This window comes from Carassius auratus, linkage group LG30F (genome assembly GCF_003368295.1).
Source record: "Carassius auratus strain Wakin linkage group LG30F, ASM336829v1, whole genome shotgun sequence".
NCBI classification, from domain to species: domain Eukaryota; kingdom Metazoa; phylum Chordata; class Actinopteri; order Cypriniformes; family Cyprinidae; genus Carassius; species Carassius auratus.
The window spans coordinates 2,001,322-2,020,009 of NC_039294.1; the positions used below are offsets into that span (position 1 = coordinate 2,001,322).

Below are 18,688 nucleotides of genomic sequence, written 5' to 3' on the forward strand. Positions count from 1 at the left end.
GAATATATTTTTGCAGACGAAAACGAAACGAAAACTAAAATAGAAGGCACTGATGGAGACTAAAACTACGACTAAATTGATTGACATTATCGTCAACGAATAAAGGACGAGACGAAAATAGACTGTGACGAAAATCAAATCAGCAGATGGGAGAGATGCGAGGAATGAACAAAAGAACCGGCAAAACGGAACAGGCGAGACTGCATGAGAGAAGAGAACCAATCAGAGCCTGACTTATTGAGATGTGAAGCGAAGGTTTTCAGTTTTTAAATGAGCTCCCGGGAAGACGGCATTCGAAGAGGTGATGTCTAAAAGAGTGACAAAATGTCCACAGCTCACTTCACGTTTGACAACGAACAAAACAAAACAAAGTGTAAAGCACGCGGAGAGCTCATTCGTGGCAAGAACACAACCAATTTGAAAAGACATTTACAGACGAGCCACCCGGACATTTTCTCAAATGTAATTTCACAACGATGTTCTTTTGTTTATTGAGCTAAGCAAAATTGGAAGACTGCAGTGCGTAGATGTTGTAGCATTAAATATTACGAACTGAAAAGTACTGTAAAATAGCCCCTTCTTCAAGTTAGATGAGAGCACAATACTAATACGTAATATCATGATAAATACATTTGATTAATACTAATGTTTAGTATATTTTATAATGTTCTACTTGTTGACAATATCACAAATATTTCTATATTAGTCATGTGAAACATGAATGTTCACATCCTATCATTATACATACAAATCTAGCAATATTGTAGTATTTAAAACATACAATATTGCTAGACAAATGAATACCTTATAAAATCTTGTTAATTTTTGTATCCACCTAGCTGCCAACTTATTAAATATTTACTTTAAATGTTTGCACTTATTGTTCAGCTCAGCTGTAAGCTTAAAGGTCCTGGATCTAACTTTATTTTTCTTTTATTGATGGTCAATTGGCAGCTAGTTATTGTTTACATTATCATGACAGTGTTTGTTGCTGCATAAAAGCTTTTGAATCGAAATAAAGACACAGTTGTGTTGAAATAAAGTTGAATTTGTGTTTTATATATTTTGGTTAAGTTTGTTTCCTATACCAGCTGTAAAAAATTGTCTAGTAAACCTGTTATTGATTTTAGTCTTATTTTAGTCGACTAAAATACCAAGCAATTTTAGTCGACTAAAATAAGACTAAAATTAAAACAAATCAGATGACTAAAACTTGACTAAAACTAAAAAGAATTATAGTCAAAAGACTAAGACTAAAACTAAATTAAAATTTCGTGTCAAAATTAACACTGCTCTATACTGCTCAAAACTCGTGTTTAAATCATCATTGACAAATTATTTACATTTATAGAGAATAAGTTACGCCTTCTTTCTTTGCGTGAACATTTGGGCAGTGTAATACAAATCTTCCCACACAGTGATGTAGACATGTTAGAAAGAGCCGTTTTATGGGGGTGTGGTTGACTGTTAACCTTTATATAGAATATCTCTTTGGATTTGAGACTTTAGTCTTTACAACTTTAGAGATCCTCTTTATACACCAAGAGGTTGTAACACTCCAAAGAGAAAGGAAAAATTTAAATCCCATCATATGACCCCGTCAGAGGTGTATTATGGTAGTTTGATCATTGCATCAGGAAAAAACGTTTCTTTTCTGTTCAGTAAGAACATGTCCAGTATGAACAGCTTCTAACATGCAGCAAACCAACACGTCACGATTAGCGCCTCCTCATTACCCTGACACTGGTGTCTCTTTTTCTTGGATTTATGCTTCCTAAACGGGACATTAACACAATACTTTAAGCGGTGCTCTCCTGATTAGCATAATTAACGTGCATTCCACTGAGAGTCTGCTGTTGTTAACGAGGTATAGCTGGCTAATGAGGCTGAATGAATGAGCTTATATCAGGGATCTGATTGGCTGGTGTGTGTGCACAGGTTAGTCATAATGATTCATGCACTGTATGAAGATCCATCTTTGGCGGCTTCCTCATTTTCCCACCCATTTCGGTGTTTCTTTATGGAGTGTAAATCAATACATAAATTGGATTTTACTAAAGCAAGATTTTTTTTTTTGGAAGCTAATTTCTGTGAACAGTTCCCATGTGTTTTTAAAACAGAAAGAGAGTAGTGATGGGAAGATCTGATCATTTTACTGACTCGTTTATTCTCATCTATCAAAGTGAACTAATGTTTACATCACAATCTTGAACATATTCTGAATTATGATTCTGAATGAATCATAATAATAAAGATAAATAATACTAATAATTATGAGGTCTTTGTTTATTTAGATGTAAAGTCAGAATTCTGAGAAGTAACATCAGAATTGCAAGAAGTCAAAAATGTGAGATGTAAAGTTACAATTGTGTTATATAAAGTCTGAATTACAAGATATAAAGTCAGAATTGCAAAGTGTAAAGTAAAAATTGTGAGACAAAGTCAGAATTGCGAGATGTGAAGTTAACATTTTAAGATTTAAAGTCAGAATTGCAAGATATAAAGTAAAAATTGTGAGACAAAGTCAGAATTGCAAGATGTAAAGTCAAAATGTCAAGATGTGAAATCAGAACTGCGAGATGCAAAGGTAAAAGAGTGTTATATAAACTAAATTACAAGGTATAAAGTCTTCATATAATTGCGAGATGTAACATCAGAATTGCAAAATGTATAGTATAAATTGTGTGATTTAAAGTCAGAATTACGAGATCTAAAGTCAGAATTAAGATATGTAAAGTTAGATTTGTGAAATGTATCGTTAGAATTTTGACATCTGAAGTTAGAATTGCCAAATCTAACGTCAGAATTGCAAGATCAGGCTTCAATAATCATGGCATATGTGTTCCAGTGAAGCGTGCTTTCAGTGACACAAAATCATTGCAGTGCTAAACCTGCTGTTTCTCTCACCAGGCTGTGTTTTGACAACATATAATATCTCTGCAAACCCCTTTGGAAAGGTTTCTGTGGGTCTTTTGCCTGCAGTGATAACAAGCGGTCACATGCTTTAGCCATGAAATGACTCCTCAAAGACGAAATGACTTTGGAGGCGAAAGCGACTTTCAAATTGATCTGTCGCTATCGACAAAATGCCCTGCTGCCTGTGAGCTGGTCATTATTCACGTTGTTTTGCACAGCAGGTCCAAACGTCTGAGACGGCATTGAGAAGCTGGGATTTTTTCATTTAACACCTGGAAAGAAACAAAGGTTTAAGATTTACAAACACACAAATCTAATTAAACTTATGCAACTTTTGCCCAATGAAAAACAAAGTTTCTTTGTTATTTCTAGGTCACTTAAATATAGATATTGATTTGTTGCCTTTGCCCAGACTTACATTAATGTACATTTTATTAAGATTTATTCACATTGTTGCTGATAACATATTTTTTTATTTATCAAAAACTGTACTGCATTTGATTGGTAGGTAAAGTTAAAAGGAAAAAGTTTTAGTTCAAATGTTTTAATCAAATCTTAGGATCATGTAAGGTTTATAAACATTTCACAGCAATATTTCTACAAAATTGCCTGTTTGGGATATTTCAGAAGTAATTACTGAATTATTAATAAAGAATGAACTATTATTAAAATAATTTTGTCTACTACTCTAAATTGGAGTTGCAATTAACAATTTTTTAGTGGTGAAAATGGGCTTCCATAAAAGACTTTAAAATAAAATTAAAAATATTAAAATGAAGTATTAATTTAAAAATCATCCAAATTCACTGTTTAATTTCACAGATAATTGGCAAGTAAAGCACTGAAATAAAGTGAAAATTTGAAAGAGTAGAACTGAATTAGACTGAATCAGTTTTCTAGTTAAGTGTACTTTGGTCATCTCTTTTTCATTTTTTTATTACTGTGTACCATTTATTGGTCGATTCTGAAAATTGTAAACTCTGGGACTTTCCTGCGTTTGTCCAACTTTTCATTGGAAGATCTGAAGCACCAGCCTGCTGTTAAAAACATGCGTCTCTTCCCAGGATGCTGTTCTTGTCCTGCTGTTAATCAGCCGTGACACACTGACTGCTCTACAGTCTCTCCATGCACTCCAATTAACACACAAACCATCATTAGCCCAGTTATCTGAGCTGCTGCTGCATTGAGTCCCTGCGTGAGGCTGGTGTGATGCTGACAGTGTTGCTTTCGTCACCCAAAATTATGACTAAATATCATCGTCAACGAACCTTTATCATGTGACGAAAACGTGATGACATGCAACGTAAATGCTGGTCATGTGACTATGGCTTTAATTAAATGTATAATGCAATATTGTTGATGAATAAAAATTAGCCTAAATGTGGTTTACAATATAAAAACTATGCTAAAACGTATCTTCACTTCCGTTGGCCAAAAGGAGACGAAACGAAATGTTATAATGTTATTTCATCTCGTTAGTCGCATTATTATTTTGCAGTATTTTTGTTTCTCGTGTCTCACTTCAGCAGACGCAGGCGACATCACTTCCTCAAACCCCACTCGTGGCATTATTTAGAAGACGACAACGAACAAAGATAAGTCTGACACAGAGAAAGGGACGGATGTGTGTACTTCTAACATGTTTGGTTGGTAAAATAAATGTTGTAAATTCAAATCAGAGAGTCTTCCGTGTCTGGAATGGATGTATTATTGAGTCTAAAATGCAACAATAATATAATAAAATAACCTTTTTTAAAATGGGTTTGGCTAATTTTGGTTTTGTCTATACTACTAGGTACTTATAGTTTACTGACTGGGTTAAATGAAATTGCATTACTAAAGAGAGGCTAAAATACAATTTTAATTGACTAAAACTAGACTAAATGTCATCAGTCTTCGTTGATTAAAACTAGACGAAATAGTTTATTTCTAGGGTGTTGCTATGGTGTTCCTGGTTGTTGCTAGGGTATTATGGGTTGTTTAAACAGTATTTCTTTGTGGTTGCTATGGTGTTCTGATTTGTTTATAGGGTGTTGCTATGTGGTTGCTGTGGTGTTCTGGGTTGCTACAGAGCTTCCAGATTGCTAAGGTTTTGTAGGGTGTTGCTATGTCCTGCATTCTTAAGTCTCTGTAACCAAGGATTTGTGTAAAATGACTACCCTTCAGTTTGAGCAATAGAAATGTTGATGCTTGACTAACAGTCAAAAATAAATGCATAGAATTGATTGATTCAAGCAGCTCAAATTTCATCCAAGTGTGCCAATATTAAACCAGTTTGAAGTGAATATAAACGATCACTCTTGCATTTGATAGACAGATGATTTACACTTCAGTAAGAAGACATGCATTGTGATGTAAATTCACACGCTTCGAAGCATCTTTGAGAGTTTAACCACGGTGTGTCGCCTGTGAAAACCAGCAGTAGCCATTTTCCTGTTGATTTGTGATGAGCTTATGTGAGAATAATTAATGCCAATTATCTCTTAATTACAGTGATTAGAGCTGCAGCTGTAGGATCCTCATCCTGTAGTGAAGAGAGAAACTGATGCGCTTTAAATGGTTAAAGTCGCCACAGTGTTTGTGTCTATGTCTGTGTGTGTTTGTGTCTATGTCTGTGTGTGTGTGTGTGTGTGTGTGCACATGTGTCTGTGTGCTTTTGTTTTTGTGTCATATCAGGACACATCTCTGTATAATGACATGGGTATGACACAGGTATTACAAGGAGAGGGTGACTTATGAGAACATAACCCATGTCCCCATTTTTCAAAACGCTTATAAATCATACAGAATGAGTTTTTTTTTGAGAAAGTAAAAATGCACAAAGTTTCCTGTGAGGGTTAGGGTTAGGGGTAGGGTTGGTGAAGGGCCATAGAATATACAGTTTCTACAGAATAAAAACCATTACACCTATGGGATGTCCCCACTTTTCACAAAAACAAACATGTGTGTGTGTGTGTGTGTGTGTGTGTATAATAAACTGACCCATAAATGTGGGTAAAATGGTAAAAATGAGAAATATAGATTATTATTAATTCAGCTCTGGTCATAATTTTTTTTTAAAATCCAGTCTAATGAATGGAGAACTTGACAAGCGCTTATTTAATTTAATTTACATTATTTTGTATAAAATTTACATTAAATATAAAAAGATAAAGAATGTTGTTTAATATAATAGTAAAAAAATTGATTAATTATTTTATTAATTACTTGAATAAATCGCGGTACACACACACACACACACACACACACACACACACACACACACACACACACACACACACACACATATATATATATATATATATATATATATATATATATATATATATATAATTAACTTTTTGTCCTTTTATTCTGTAATCTTTTTCAACATTATGAAAGCTATTAAGACGTGATGGAATATATTTTTCTTACCCATAAATAGCAAAAAAATTTATTTAACAAACATATATAAAACTAAAATAATAATAATAATAATAATAAATCTTGATGAACAATGAACAATGATGAATGAACAAAGAAGAAAATTTTCAAGTGCAATTTAAGACAATTTTCTGTCTTTCTCAGTTGGCAAATAGTTTTTCAAACTAACTAAAAAAAAAAAAAAAAGTTAAGATTTTGTTGTAACACTGTGGGCCCTATTTAAACGATCTGAAACGCAAGTGTCAAAGCGCGAAGCGCAAGTAACTTTGTGGGCGGGTCTCGGCGCTGTTGCTATTTTCCCGGCGGGATAAATGGCTCTTGCGCCCGGCGCAAATCTAAAATGGGTTGGTCTGAAGTAGCTTCATTATTCATAGGTGTGGTTTGGGCGTAACGTGAAATAAACCAATCGGAGCGTCATCCAACATTCCCTTTAAAAGCAGGTGCGCAAGTTCCATTATGGATTGCTATTATTATGGCGTATTTACCAGGAGCGGTTCACAGCCGAGGAGACTGATGTTCTTGTAAGAGCAGTGAAAGACAGAGAAGTTGTGTTGTATGGGGATGGGAGAAACCCACCCAAAATAGCGTCGGTTAAACAGGCGTGGGAGGAAATAGCCACAATTGTTTCATCGATTTTTTTTTTCCTGGTTCTTGACGGACAAACAAATTTGTCAGATGTCCTTATATACATATATGTCTTGCCACTATCGGGCAAACAGGTCTGATCCTTAATTACTACAATTAGCCTGAATAATTTGTAAGCAAGATTTCACAATGATTTCCGTCATCTCATGTGTTAATATTTTTTTAGTGTAACAATTTATGATTTGCAAAAATAACTGTTGCATCTGTGTAGATTACATGAGCAAAGTGTATGCGCGTTGTGCACGCTATACATTATGGTCAAGCTTGCGCCCTTAAAATAGCATAATGAACAACGCGCAACGCGCCACTGACTTTAGACTAGGTTTTTTCTGGTCAGTGGCGCAATTGATTAATGGAACAGCAAAATAGCACCAGGGATTGTTTGCGCCGGAACACGCCTACTTTTTTGCGCTGAACCGCCCAGGGAGCGCAAGTTCATTCACTAGTTTAGCGACGTGCTTCTGTGGAGGGAAAAGCGCGCTTTGCGCGGGTGCAAAATAGGAATGACACATGCGTCGGTGTACAAAGTCAATTGCGCTGGGTGCAAGATAGGGCCCTCTGTCACATAACACATCTGAATGTGTGTTTATGATAGTAGATATTAAGTTTTCTTCTGTTAAGAGCCTTAAAGAAAACTGTTAATATTATTAAAAGATTTGATTCGACTGCCCTGGCAAACTTTCAGCGATTGGTTTTCTCAGAAAAGCTGTAAACACAAACTTGTTTCCTGGCAGAGCCTGTGATTTGGTCAAGTGTTCAGCTTCTTACTCTCAGTTTGCCGCAGGATTTGTTAATATAGCTGGTGTTCGGCAGCAGCAATTAAAGCTTTAATCTGAGTGTATTTTCAAGCTATATTCATCCAAATGAACCAGTATGACTGAAAGACTAATTAGAATACAAATTCTAATTAGCAAATTATGAAGCTTAAACCCACACAAGCATGTTTTAGTAACAAAGTGTGAATAAATCAGGACAAGACATCCATACTGCTCTCTAGAAAACCACATTAAATGCTTGAAACTACCCAGCGGGCGTCTATTTTCTGACATAAGGAGTTTTAATGTGGAAAAACTCTCATTTTCTTCTGTTGCCGTTGGTATAAGCCAACTTATTTTTGATCCCGGTGCTAATTAGGAACAGAAGAGCAGGCTGTGGCTTTGAGAAGATTTTCTGAGCGCGTCGTGGGAGAGGGAACGCCGTCTATTAGAGTCTTTATATATCAAAAATGCATTTCAGTGATTGGTTTTGCTCTCTGAAGAAATCCAAAACCACCCACCGCTCCCTCCAGCTGTACAGTAACTCGGGTTTAAAACTCTTATTTAAAACTGTCATTGCTCAGCGATGAGACCGGCTTTGAGCAGATTAAATTAGACTTGTAAATGTGGGGTTATGAAGATTTCAGAGCTCTGGATTATGTTTATTTTAGAGAGGGACCCCGCTAGTGAAGGCTTATCCAAGTTAGTGGTCTTATGATGTATTTCGGGGGTCTGTTAAAGAAATAATTCACCCCAAAATGAAAAATCTATCATTTATTCCCCCCCATGTCATTCCAGCCCCTGTATGACTTACTTTCTTTGTTTAGCAGAAAATCCTGGCTTGTTTTTCCTACAGTGAAAGTCAATAAGAACGGAAGTCAATATCCAAACAAAAAAAAAAAAAACTAGTGTTGGATTAACTTTGCAAAATCGCAAAGAAACAAAGAAATGGCAAGTAACACATTGAATCAAACAGAACATTTTGAAGAAAGACTGAAATAATATTTTTCTAGTAAAACATACTCCAATAATCATAATTTACAACTTACTTTTTTTTTTTTTACATTGCATAACAGTATTTATACACTTAATTTCAAGTCTTCTGTAGTTATACATTATGTAGAACTGATAAAAATTTTGAGATCAATTTCCTGTACGTCTAAATATGTTTAGATCTTCACAGTGAAAGGTAACACCTCCGAAATCTGTGTGTAAACCATAAACCATGTAAACCATGGACTTCTCTGTGCATCCTCTTTGAGGTGGTGACCAAAGACCTGCATTATATGAGTCACAGACAAGAACAGTTTGACCTAAAAATATCAAAATTGAAACTGAATTTTGAAAAAATGTCAGCAGACTGATCAAGCAGGATAAGTATTGAAGATTTGGATTCCACTCTTGCCAGTTTTAGAGCTTCAACAACTGAGAGCAAGGCAGTCTCAGTTGAATGTCCACTTCTGAAGCCAGATTGGTTACTGTAAAGGAGGTTGTTCTGTGTGAGAAATGCAGAGACTTGGTTGAACACAATTAGTTTAAGTGTTTTAGCAATGAAAGGAAGAAGGGAAACTGGTCTGTAGTTCTCTAAGAGAGATGGGTAGAGGGTGGGTTACTTAGAGAGTGGGGTTATACGAGCCTGTCTAAATGATGAGGGAAAAACACCAGTGTGGAGCATGTGTTAAATAAAGGCTTAAAGTGTTAATTAATGGCTTGAAGAAGATGAGATAGAATAGGATCAAGCGGGCAAGTAGTAAACACAAATTAGTAGAAAATGTATATAATCCTATGAATGCTGCAGAATAACCATAAATCAAACTTAAATCATATTGGGAATCATATCAAACCGAATCATTCTGAATTAGCAAAACTTGTTCCTGATTTGAATCAAAAACCAATGAATCATTAATCAAATAATTTTGCTGTCTACCCAAAGATTCACATCCTTAAATCGAGCACAGCGTTAGTTCAGTCAGGCAAATTGCTCCAATCACTACCACTCTCCTATTAGACACAAGCCATATATACTATACGTGGCACTACTGCTCTGTAAGTATGCTCAACGGCTCACAACCCTCCCTCCCTCCCCATTATAAGCATGAGCACATTACTGCGCACCTTCTGGCTGTCGTCTTCTTTGTTTCAGATCACTAAGGCTTCCAAAATCTTAGCTGGTATGGACCTCACTGCTGAGAGACACCCATCTTCATAACCAGGCAGGATAGATGTACCACTGCCACATCTATATGATTATCACTGTTTGCTTTAAAGACTTTATTAAAAGTCTTAATTGTTATGTATTTCTAAATTCATGGTTCCAGGGGGTTAATGTTAAAGCTCTCATATGTCAATTATTCTGGGAGTAAGAACCCCCATAAGGAACCATACCGCCAAAGATAAATTGTGTTCAATTAAACTCAAGTAAACTTGCCAAAGTGGTTCCTGTCTGAACTAAAACTAAAAATGTTTAGTAATTAAACTCAACTCAACCAAACTAAACTTAAATAATTCTTAAACATAATTCTTAAAACTTAAACATACAGAACAAATTAGAAATGTTGCTCTGGCATTGAACTGAAATAAGTTTAGGTACTAAAATGACTATTAAAAAAAATGACAAAAGCACATTCCAAAACTAGTAAAACATAAACTGAAATCAAAACCGACAATGTAAAAATAAAAGGTAATTCAAAATATTACTATAATAGTATAAATAATACAGTATAACTAATAATACTGAAGTCTTTGTTTTGGCCATGCGTGTCTCTAAAGCATAACACCGCAGGAATGTCTCTTCAGAACTCTCTGACTGAAAAACAGCTCAGAGAAATACCTCATATCCCCCGCAGCATCAAATCACAGACGCTGATGTATTCCTGACATGCCCAGGCAACTTCCAAGAGTGATTAAAGATGCCTATCGGAAGTCTTTGTTTGACTAATCCAGATTAATGCACTTGTGCTTGAACTCATGTGACCAGTCAGAGCTTCCCGCAGTCAGTAGATCCTGCAAAAGAACATAAACATCACAAAGGTAGTGTGAGGTCATGAAGGTCAGGGATTAATTCTGTAAAATCTCTCCCAGGGTAGCTGAGGTTTTAACAAGACCTTCCTAATCTACAGCAATCCTCTGATAAAAACACACCACAGGCCCAAAACCTGCCATTCATCTCCTCATTTACAGCATTTTAATATGGCATGATTCAAGAAAAAGTTTTCTTGTGCAGTTTTTCAGTACAAAAGCTTAGATGATTAAAATTTTTTGAAAGAAAATGGAAAAATATGAAAAATATGCAACCACACAGATAAAAAAGACTTTAAAATGTAATACATGCACTTGGATTCAATATATACACTGTGTGTGTGTGTGTGTGTGTGTGTGTGTGTGTGTGTGTGTGTGTGTGTGTGTGTGTGAATATATATATATATATATATATTCACACACACACACACACACACACACACACACACACAAACACACAGTAGTGATGTTTATGAATATCATGCAACTAGTAAAAAATAAATAAAAAAAATAAAAATTGGGCATTTCCAAAATCCTGTAACACTGCTAATAGATTTCTAATTCAAATTAAACCTCAAACAACAATTAAAAGTGAACCATTAATAAAACCCTTAATTCTAAACAAATTGGATTTTCAGTTTATCTTGTAGGAGCTTATTTGTTGTTTACTTGGTTATTATTTGATCCTTTTAGGATTGGTACCAAATTGTAATAATATCTAATAAAATATGGTTCTAGATTTGACAATCAAGTCAAATGAACCTAAATAAGACACTAAAATAAAGTATGCATTTTTTAAAACGATCAAAAAGCATGCATACATGTATAATATGTGCATCACTGTACAGTCCTCGTGCACAGTAATCTGTGTTTTTTTCCAAACAAACAGTATTAGCCTGTGTGTCAGGTGGAGAAGTTAAATTGGCAGCCGCTTCAACAGCACACAGCTGTTTACTCACAATCAGACCTCAGTCTGTCATCAGCAGCTAATTACACAGGCAAACAGAGGATTAGCACCATAGCAACTTCTGTCGCTTTTATGATTGATAACACTGGGAATACTGTATTTAATGAAGACCTGAGTGTGCTTTTAAAGTTGAAGCTTAATTTCCAGTTTGTTTTACATATACAGTACAAACCAAAAGTTTGGACACACCTTCTCATTCAAAGAGTTTTCTTTATTTTCATGACTATGAAAATTGTAGAGTCACACTGAAGGCATCAAGGGCTATTTGAGCAAGAAGGAGAGTGATGGGGTGCTGCTCCAGATGACCTGGCCTCCACAGTCACCGGACCTGAACCCAATCCAGATGGTTTAGGGGTGAGCTGGAGCGCAGACAGAAGGCAAAAGGGCCAACAAGTGCTAAGCATCTCTCGGGGAACTCCTTCAAGACTGTTGGAAGACCATTTCAGGTGACGACCTCTTGAAGCTCATCAAGAGAATGCCAAGAGTGTGCAAAGCAGTAATCAAAGCCAAAGATGGCTACTTTGAAGAACCTACAATATGACATATTTTCAGTTGTTTCACACTTTTTTGTAATGTATATAATATATAATTCCACATGTGTTAATTCATAGTTTTGATGCTTTAGTGTGAATCTACTATTTTCATAGTCATGAAAATAAAGAAAACTCTTTGAATGAGAAGGTGTGTCCAAACTTTTGGTCTGTACTGTACATCACACACACGCACACACACACATATTCATATTCAAATGTGATTTATATTATATAAATATTAATATATATTACATATATTTTTAAATGTATATGTGTGTAGGATTAAAAAATATATATTTTTATTTTAATATTTTATGTATATATAAACTGGATTAAAAAATTACATGTATAATTGGATTCAGTATATTGCCCAATTTAGCTTTGGAAAGGTGAAAATGTTTAATTCTGATTATTTGTAAAGTGACAGCACGTCTCTTCATCTGAACCAAGATATCGCCACAGTAGTTGTTTTCTATGGACATATATCTTCTGTCTTTTACAAAAGTAAAAATACCTCTTACTCTAGCTTGCTCTATTCCTTTTCTATTCTATCTGTTTTCTTTTTATTTATTATATCATTTAAAAAAAAACTTGCTACATGTACTGCATTAAGCTAACTGAGACGTGCTCTTTTGTTGATTTTGATTGCTTCCATTGTTCTCATTTTTAAGTCGCTTTGAATAAAAGCGTCTGCTAAATGACTATCTGCAGATATATAGAATAATTAAAACATCACTACAGTCATGAACACTTTCGTCTGTCTATATACATGCACCCTTCTGTCGATCCTGTTCCTGATCAGTCACTGTTAACTAATTAGACGTCTGCTTAAACTGAGAGCCGCTGTCTGAGAGATGCATTTCATGAGATGTGCTCTGTGCTGAATTAGCATTTCTGTGCCTGAGGTCTGAATTGGGAATGTGGCTACCTTTACTGTTTTGTTGCCATTAAAAATGAAAGCGGCACCAAAGAATGAGATGGAACGGAAATTAGATTAAGAGCAGAGCAAATGTTCAAGACTTCTCTCATATTCACTCCTTCACTCCTTGCGTTTGTTTGCCTTTGTCTGCTGTGCTTTAAATGTCATCTTGCATTGACCTCATGAATACTGTGTGTGTGTGTTTCTGGAGGGCAGTGTGTGTGTGTGTGTGTGTGTGGACCTTATTCTAGTCATTCTGAGCAGCTGTGGTGTATCTACAATCTTGTCCTCAGGTTTTCATCTTTAAAATCACAAAAACTGCAGAATAATGGCATTGCACTTAATGTTTCCTTAGCAGATTGCTCTATCATAGCTTGTCTAAAGCTTGTCAACATGGTCTAAAACTCCTTGTGAGAAAAACAGACACCAATGAATCAATAGCTAACATCTAGTAGAGCTGTAAAATTAATGTTGCAGCTCAGATTACCTACCCCTGAGTGAATTTATTGAGAAATGTCTGAGTTCATATTGAGATCTGTGACTTTTGATTGCATTGATTTAAATTGCTTGGAATCAGCATAAATCTGTCTGTGAAAACAGCTTAAATTATTCAGCTATAAAGTATGAACATGATTCAAATATGGCTAGCTGCCGAACAAGTAATAATCAATCATGTATGAGATTGAAAAAATTGGATTTATTGGTGCTAAATATATAAATCTGCTTATTGTGTGTTTAAAACATTCAGTATATTAATACCATTATTGAAACTTTCTTTTATGGATGACTGACAAATATGCACCACGTTCAGTTTATGTGCAATGCAAATGATTAATTTTATGCCATTCAAATACATATATTTGAAATTTAGGCCAAAATGTTTTCTTTTCCATGGGTCTGTCTAAAAATATCTTGAGTGTTTTACTTGTAGAAAGCTCTTTGAGTGAACAGAGCAATAAGAAAATCAAACACCACTGTTAATCCAAATTTAGTATTACTGTACAATTCACAACATGAATAATAAGAGAAGTGTGATGTTACTTTACTTACTTTACTTAAACAAACATACATTTTCACCTGCTGGTCCAGAAAACAGGTAACAAAACAATCCCACAGATACCATAAAAAAATATATAGATACAAATAAGCTATAAGAGTTATAAAGAAATTAAATAAAAATTAAAAGATTCCATAAAAATGTATGTTATATCTGGGGTCACACAAACATTCACCCTGCTACCTGGAACAGTATTATTATTAGTAGTAGTATTTTTTTATTATTATTTAAAAATATATCAGTTATATCAGCAGAGTTAAAATGCAGAATGACAAAAACATGTGAAAAATAAAAAATCCATAAAAATTAAACACATTATATCAGCATAGTGCATTTTTTCTCCTGCGCTCATGTAAGCATCCACTCCACTTCCTGCAAAATGTCAATTAAAAACATCCATAAAAATTGTATAAATATCATATATATATATATACTGTAAATCCATAAACATGTCATATGCAGTATATATTATATTTTTATCTCCTGTGCTGACATGACCATCCATTCTGAAATCAAAAATCAAATGTGAAGTGCCAAAAAAGTCTTTGGTGTGGAATTAAAGGAGGCTGCTGAAGCACATCTTTACGGCTCGCGGTGCTTTTCTTCCACCCACCTCAGTGAAGAGACCTGCCACTGTCAATCATTCTCTCGCTGGCACAAACACACCTCGACCTCTGATAAACAGCGTGTCGTAGCAGACTAGTGCGGCGCCGTGTGTTAATGGTGGAGGACGTGAGGGGCTTGCAGTTCTGCCGTGGGCCTGTCTAGTCTCTTGTTCACTGTGGAGTGATAAGAAGAAATAACCATCTGAAACCTGCTCTGGGAGGTCCAGGTGTTCAAGAAATTGTCTTTTTCATGTCTGATAGTGTTTTTACTCCAGCTCTGCCTCGCACCTTTTTTTCTTGGTGTAATACATTGTTTACATTGCTCATCTTATTTCTGCATTTTTATATCTAGTTAAACTGAATGTTGTTTTTTTTTCTGTTAAAATAGTTTTTGTTCCAAACCAGTGCGCTGGAATTTTTTTGGGTGAAACACAAAGAAGAAATAAAAACTTTACCCAGTTCATACTGACCAATATATATATATATATATATATATATATATATATATAAAGTTTAGAAAATAATAGTATGTGTGTGTGTTTTATATTATTGAATTTTTATACAATTATATATACAATTGTAATTTACATTTTATTGATATTATAATTCTAGAAATGTTATAATTAAAATATACTTTTTATTCAGCAAGCATGCTTTGTCTTTTTCAGGATTTATTTATTTTGATGAAAAGTTTACTGTGAAAATGCTGAATTGCATTTTAATAATGCAATGTAAAAATGCAAATGTATGCAGCTTTGTTTGGTTTTATATATATGTGTGTGTGTGTGTGTTATATAAACAAAACCTTTTCAAAGAAAGTTTCATCAAAGACAAGAACAGATATTGTTTCGGTTTTAGGACAACTTTGATTAAACGTTTTGATCCACTTCATATGAATATATACTGTATATGAACCTTTTCAAGCACCTGAAAATAACTGAATATTAAGATGTAGTTCTTGTCTATTGCATATCTATATATTTAAATGGCCTGCTTTCCCGTTTGTGTTGTGTCAGGTCTCAGTATCCGAGGCAGTCAGGATGAAGATCCTCCGGATCCTCAGCTCATGCGTCTGGATAACATGCTGCTGGCAGAGGGCGTGTCCGGACCGGAGAAAGGGGGCGGGGCAGCGGTGGTTGCTACGGCAACAGCAGCAGTGGGAGTGGGATCTGATAACTCCATCGAGCACTCGGACTACAGAGCCAAACTCAGCCAGATCAGACAGATCTACCACACCGAGCTGGAGAAATACGAGCAGGTCTGTACACTGAGAAACAACCAGAAATCCATCAGGAATATTCGGCTGTGTCAGAAAAATAAGTATCGCTAAAATAAATCGGCCATCCTGGCACTGCTGCTTTGAAAAGTAGCTTGTTACTGAAAAAAAAAAAATCACACTTCACATCTGAAGTACCTTGGAAAAACATAGCTAAGATTCTACTTTATTTCATCTTTATTTCAAATAACAAATAAAGCTTTAGTTTTAGCAAATTTTAGTAATTTTGCTATTTATTATCACGTTTGTAGTCTTTTTTTCACTAAGTTAGTAAGTTATTTTGTGTACTGAAAGCACATACATTTTGTTATTTTAGTATAACTTATATTCTATTATAATTTTTATTTAACTTTGAATTAGCATTTAAGTTCGAGTTTTTGAAAATTTGTTATGTGCATTAGTTTTCTCTTTTTTAACATTAAATTTAGGTTTAATAATACTAATAAAAATAATAATTTTTATTTATATAGTAACTTTAAAGAACTTTACAAGGTTGATTTTATTTATTTATTTATTTATTTATTTTATTTCAAGATAATATTTTATTGATTAAAATTAAACATTTCGGTTAGTTGCCAATGCAGCATTTCTAACTTTCATTCAAAGTTTTTCATTGAATATTTATATTTTAATTTATTTCAGCTTAATTTCAGTTACCAAAAATAGTTTACTGTTAGTTTTAGTTCATGACTTTGCATGATCAGTTATGAGTAATTTGATTGGTCCACAGGCATGCAATGAGTTCACTACCCATGTGATGAACCTGTTGAGGGAACAGTCTCGCACGCGGCCCATCTCACCCAAAGAGATCGAGCGCATGGTCAACATCATCCACCGCAAGTTCAGCTCCATCCAGATGCAGCTCAAGCAGAGCACCTGCGAGGCCGTCATGATCCTCAGGTCCCGCTTCCTCGACGCCAGGTCAGAAACACATTCACACTCATGCATCTGGGAGACAATGTTATCCAAAACATCATGGATAATATGCATTACATGCATCTTGCAGTATATGTTTAGAATTTTTATTATAACATATATAACATTACATGCTATTAATATTTAGCATGAGCTTTCATTTTAATATTTAATGTTTATTAATTTTGTTATATGCTTTTGTCAGTTTATTTTTTTCAGATTTAGTTTTTTTTATCAAAACATTTAATGCATGCATTTTGCGAGTATACTGTATGTGCTTCTTTGAATGAGGTGTAATCTACAATACACCTCGTTTGAATAGAAATGGTATTTAGTATTAATATTTAGTATTTATTACTTATATATTATTAAAGTTTTTATTAATGTTCTGAATTGGTCTATTTTTATATTTACAACTTAGTTATTTTTTAGTACTTTTGTTATATGCTTTTGTCAGTATTCTAATTTTTATATTACTATTTAGGTAAAAAAAAATTAAATTTCATTTTCATAGTTTTAGATAAAGCTGCTTTTTTTAATAAAGAATAATTGTTATTGATGATGAGTCTGTGTTTTTACGGTTTGTTTCTGAGTGTATTGGATGTGCTGAGAGCGAGGCGTGTGTGAACGAGTGGGTGATTTGGTAATATTTTAAGGTCTTGTGAGTGTTTCTCTTAAACTAGCAGAAGGAAATTTGCCAGTAAGTGCCAGTTTGCTAGCAAGGACACAAGTTACTTAAATCCAAGAGTAAATGATGCATACTGTAGATCTGCTCATCAGAAAGTTATTCAGCTGATGGAATGCAAATGAAGCAGACATCAATTGGTGGGCTCAGTGATGACATCATAAAGAGAGCGTGAGAGATTGGCTGCTAAACTCAGATTTAATCTAGTCCAAAAATAAGATTTTATGCCACATCAGGGACTGTTTATTGGATACATCCTAATAGTTATCTGACCTATAATATATACCCAATAATATATACATGCAATAATTTATACTTTATATATTGTGGCATAGTTACTGCATACCATGATGGGTTGGATCATGCTGATCAGATAAACCTTTTTTGCTTTAAAAACTATTTTCATACTTGACAATTTTGTTTTGTTTTCTAGTACAAATATCTAAACATTTTTAACCTTTATGTTGTGTTTCATAAAGTTTGAGCCAGAAAGGATTTTCTTTTTCCCGAAAATACAAGGTCATTTTTATTAATCTTTTTTTTTTTTGGGGGGGGGGGGGGGGGGGGGCAATTACTCATATTTTAAATAAGCATTCATTTTAGTATTTTCGGTTATGTTTTATTTAGTAAATTTATTTTTTGGTTTTATCAGTTAATTTTTTTTATATTACTATTTATGTTTTAAGTTTTTCTTTTTTCTTTTTAATAAAAAAAACAACAACAACAACAACAAAAAACATTTGGCATAACATTTAATGCTTGCATTTTGCCAGTATAGGTTTCATTATGTGAATAAGGTGGAATCTTTAATAAACCTTATTTAAATAAAAAAGGTGTTCAGTATTATTTATAATATTTTAATGCATGAATTTTTATCTTATGTCTTTGTTACACCAGTGGTGTTGTCAGTAAGAAATGATGCTGTACTCATGCTCATTATGCTGTACTTTTACCAAATATTGGATTCAATATTT

The 18,688-nt window shown here is 34.2% G+C and overlaps 1 protein-coding gene across 2 annotated transcripts in view; it reads left to right on the forward strand.

The window, feature by feature from the left end:
- The window catches only part of pbx3a (pre-B-cell leukemia homeobox 3a), a 44,501-nt gene that overhangs the window by 17,046 nt on the left and 8,767 nt on the right, over window positions 1-18,688 (forward strand). For both annotated transcript variants that reach the window (XM_026240563.1, XM_026240562.1), the window contains exons 3-4: window positions 15,855-16,096; window positions 16,845-17,035. In XM_026240563.1, the coding sequence (XP_026096348.1) occupies window positions 15,855-16,096; window positions 16,845-17,035 (433 nt within the window). The remainder of the gene's footprint in view (window positions 1-15,854; window positions 16,097-16,844; window positions 17,036-18,688) is intronic.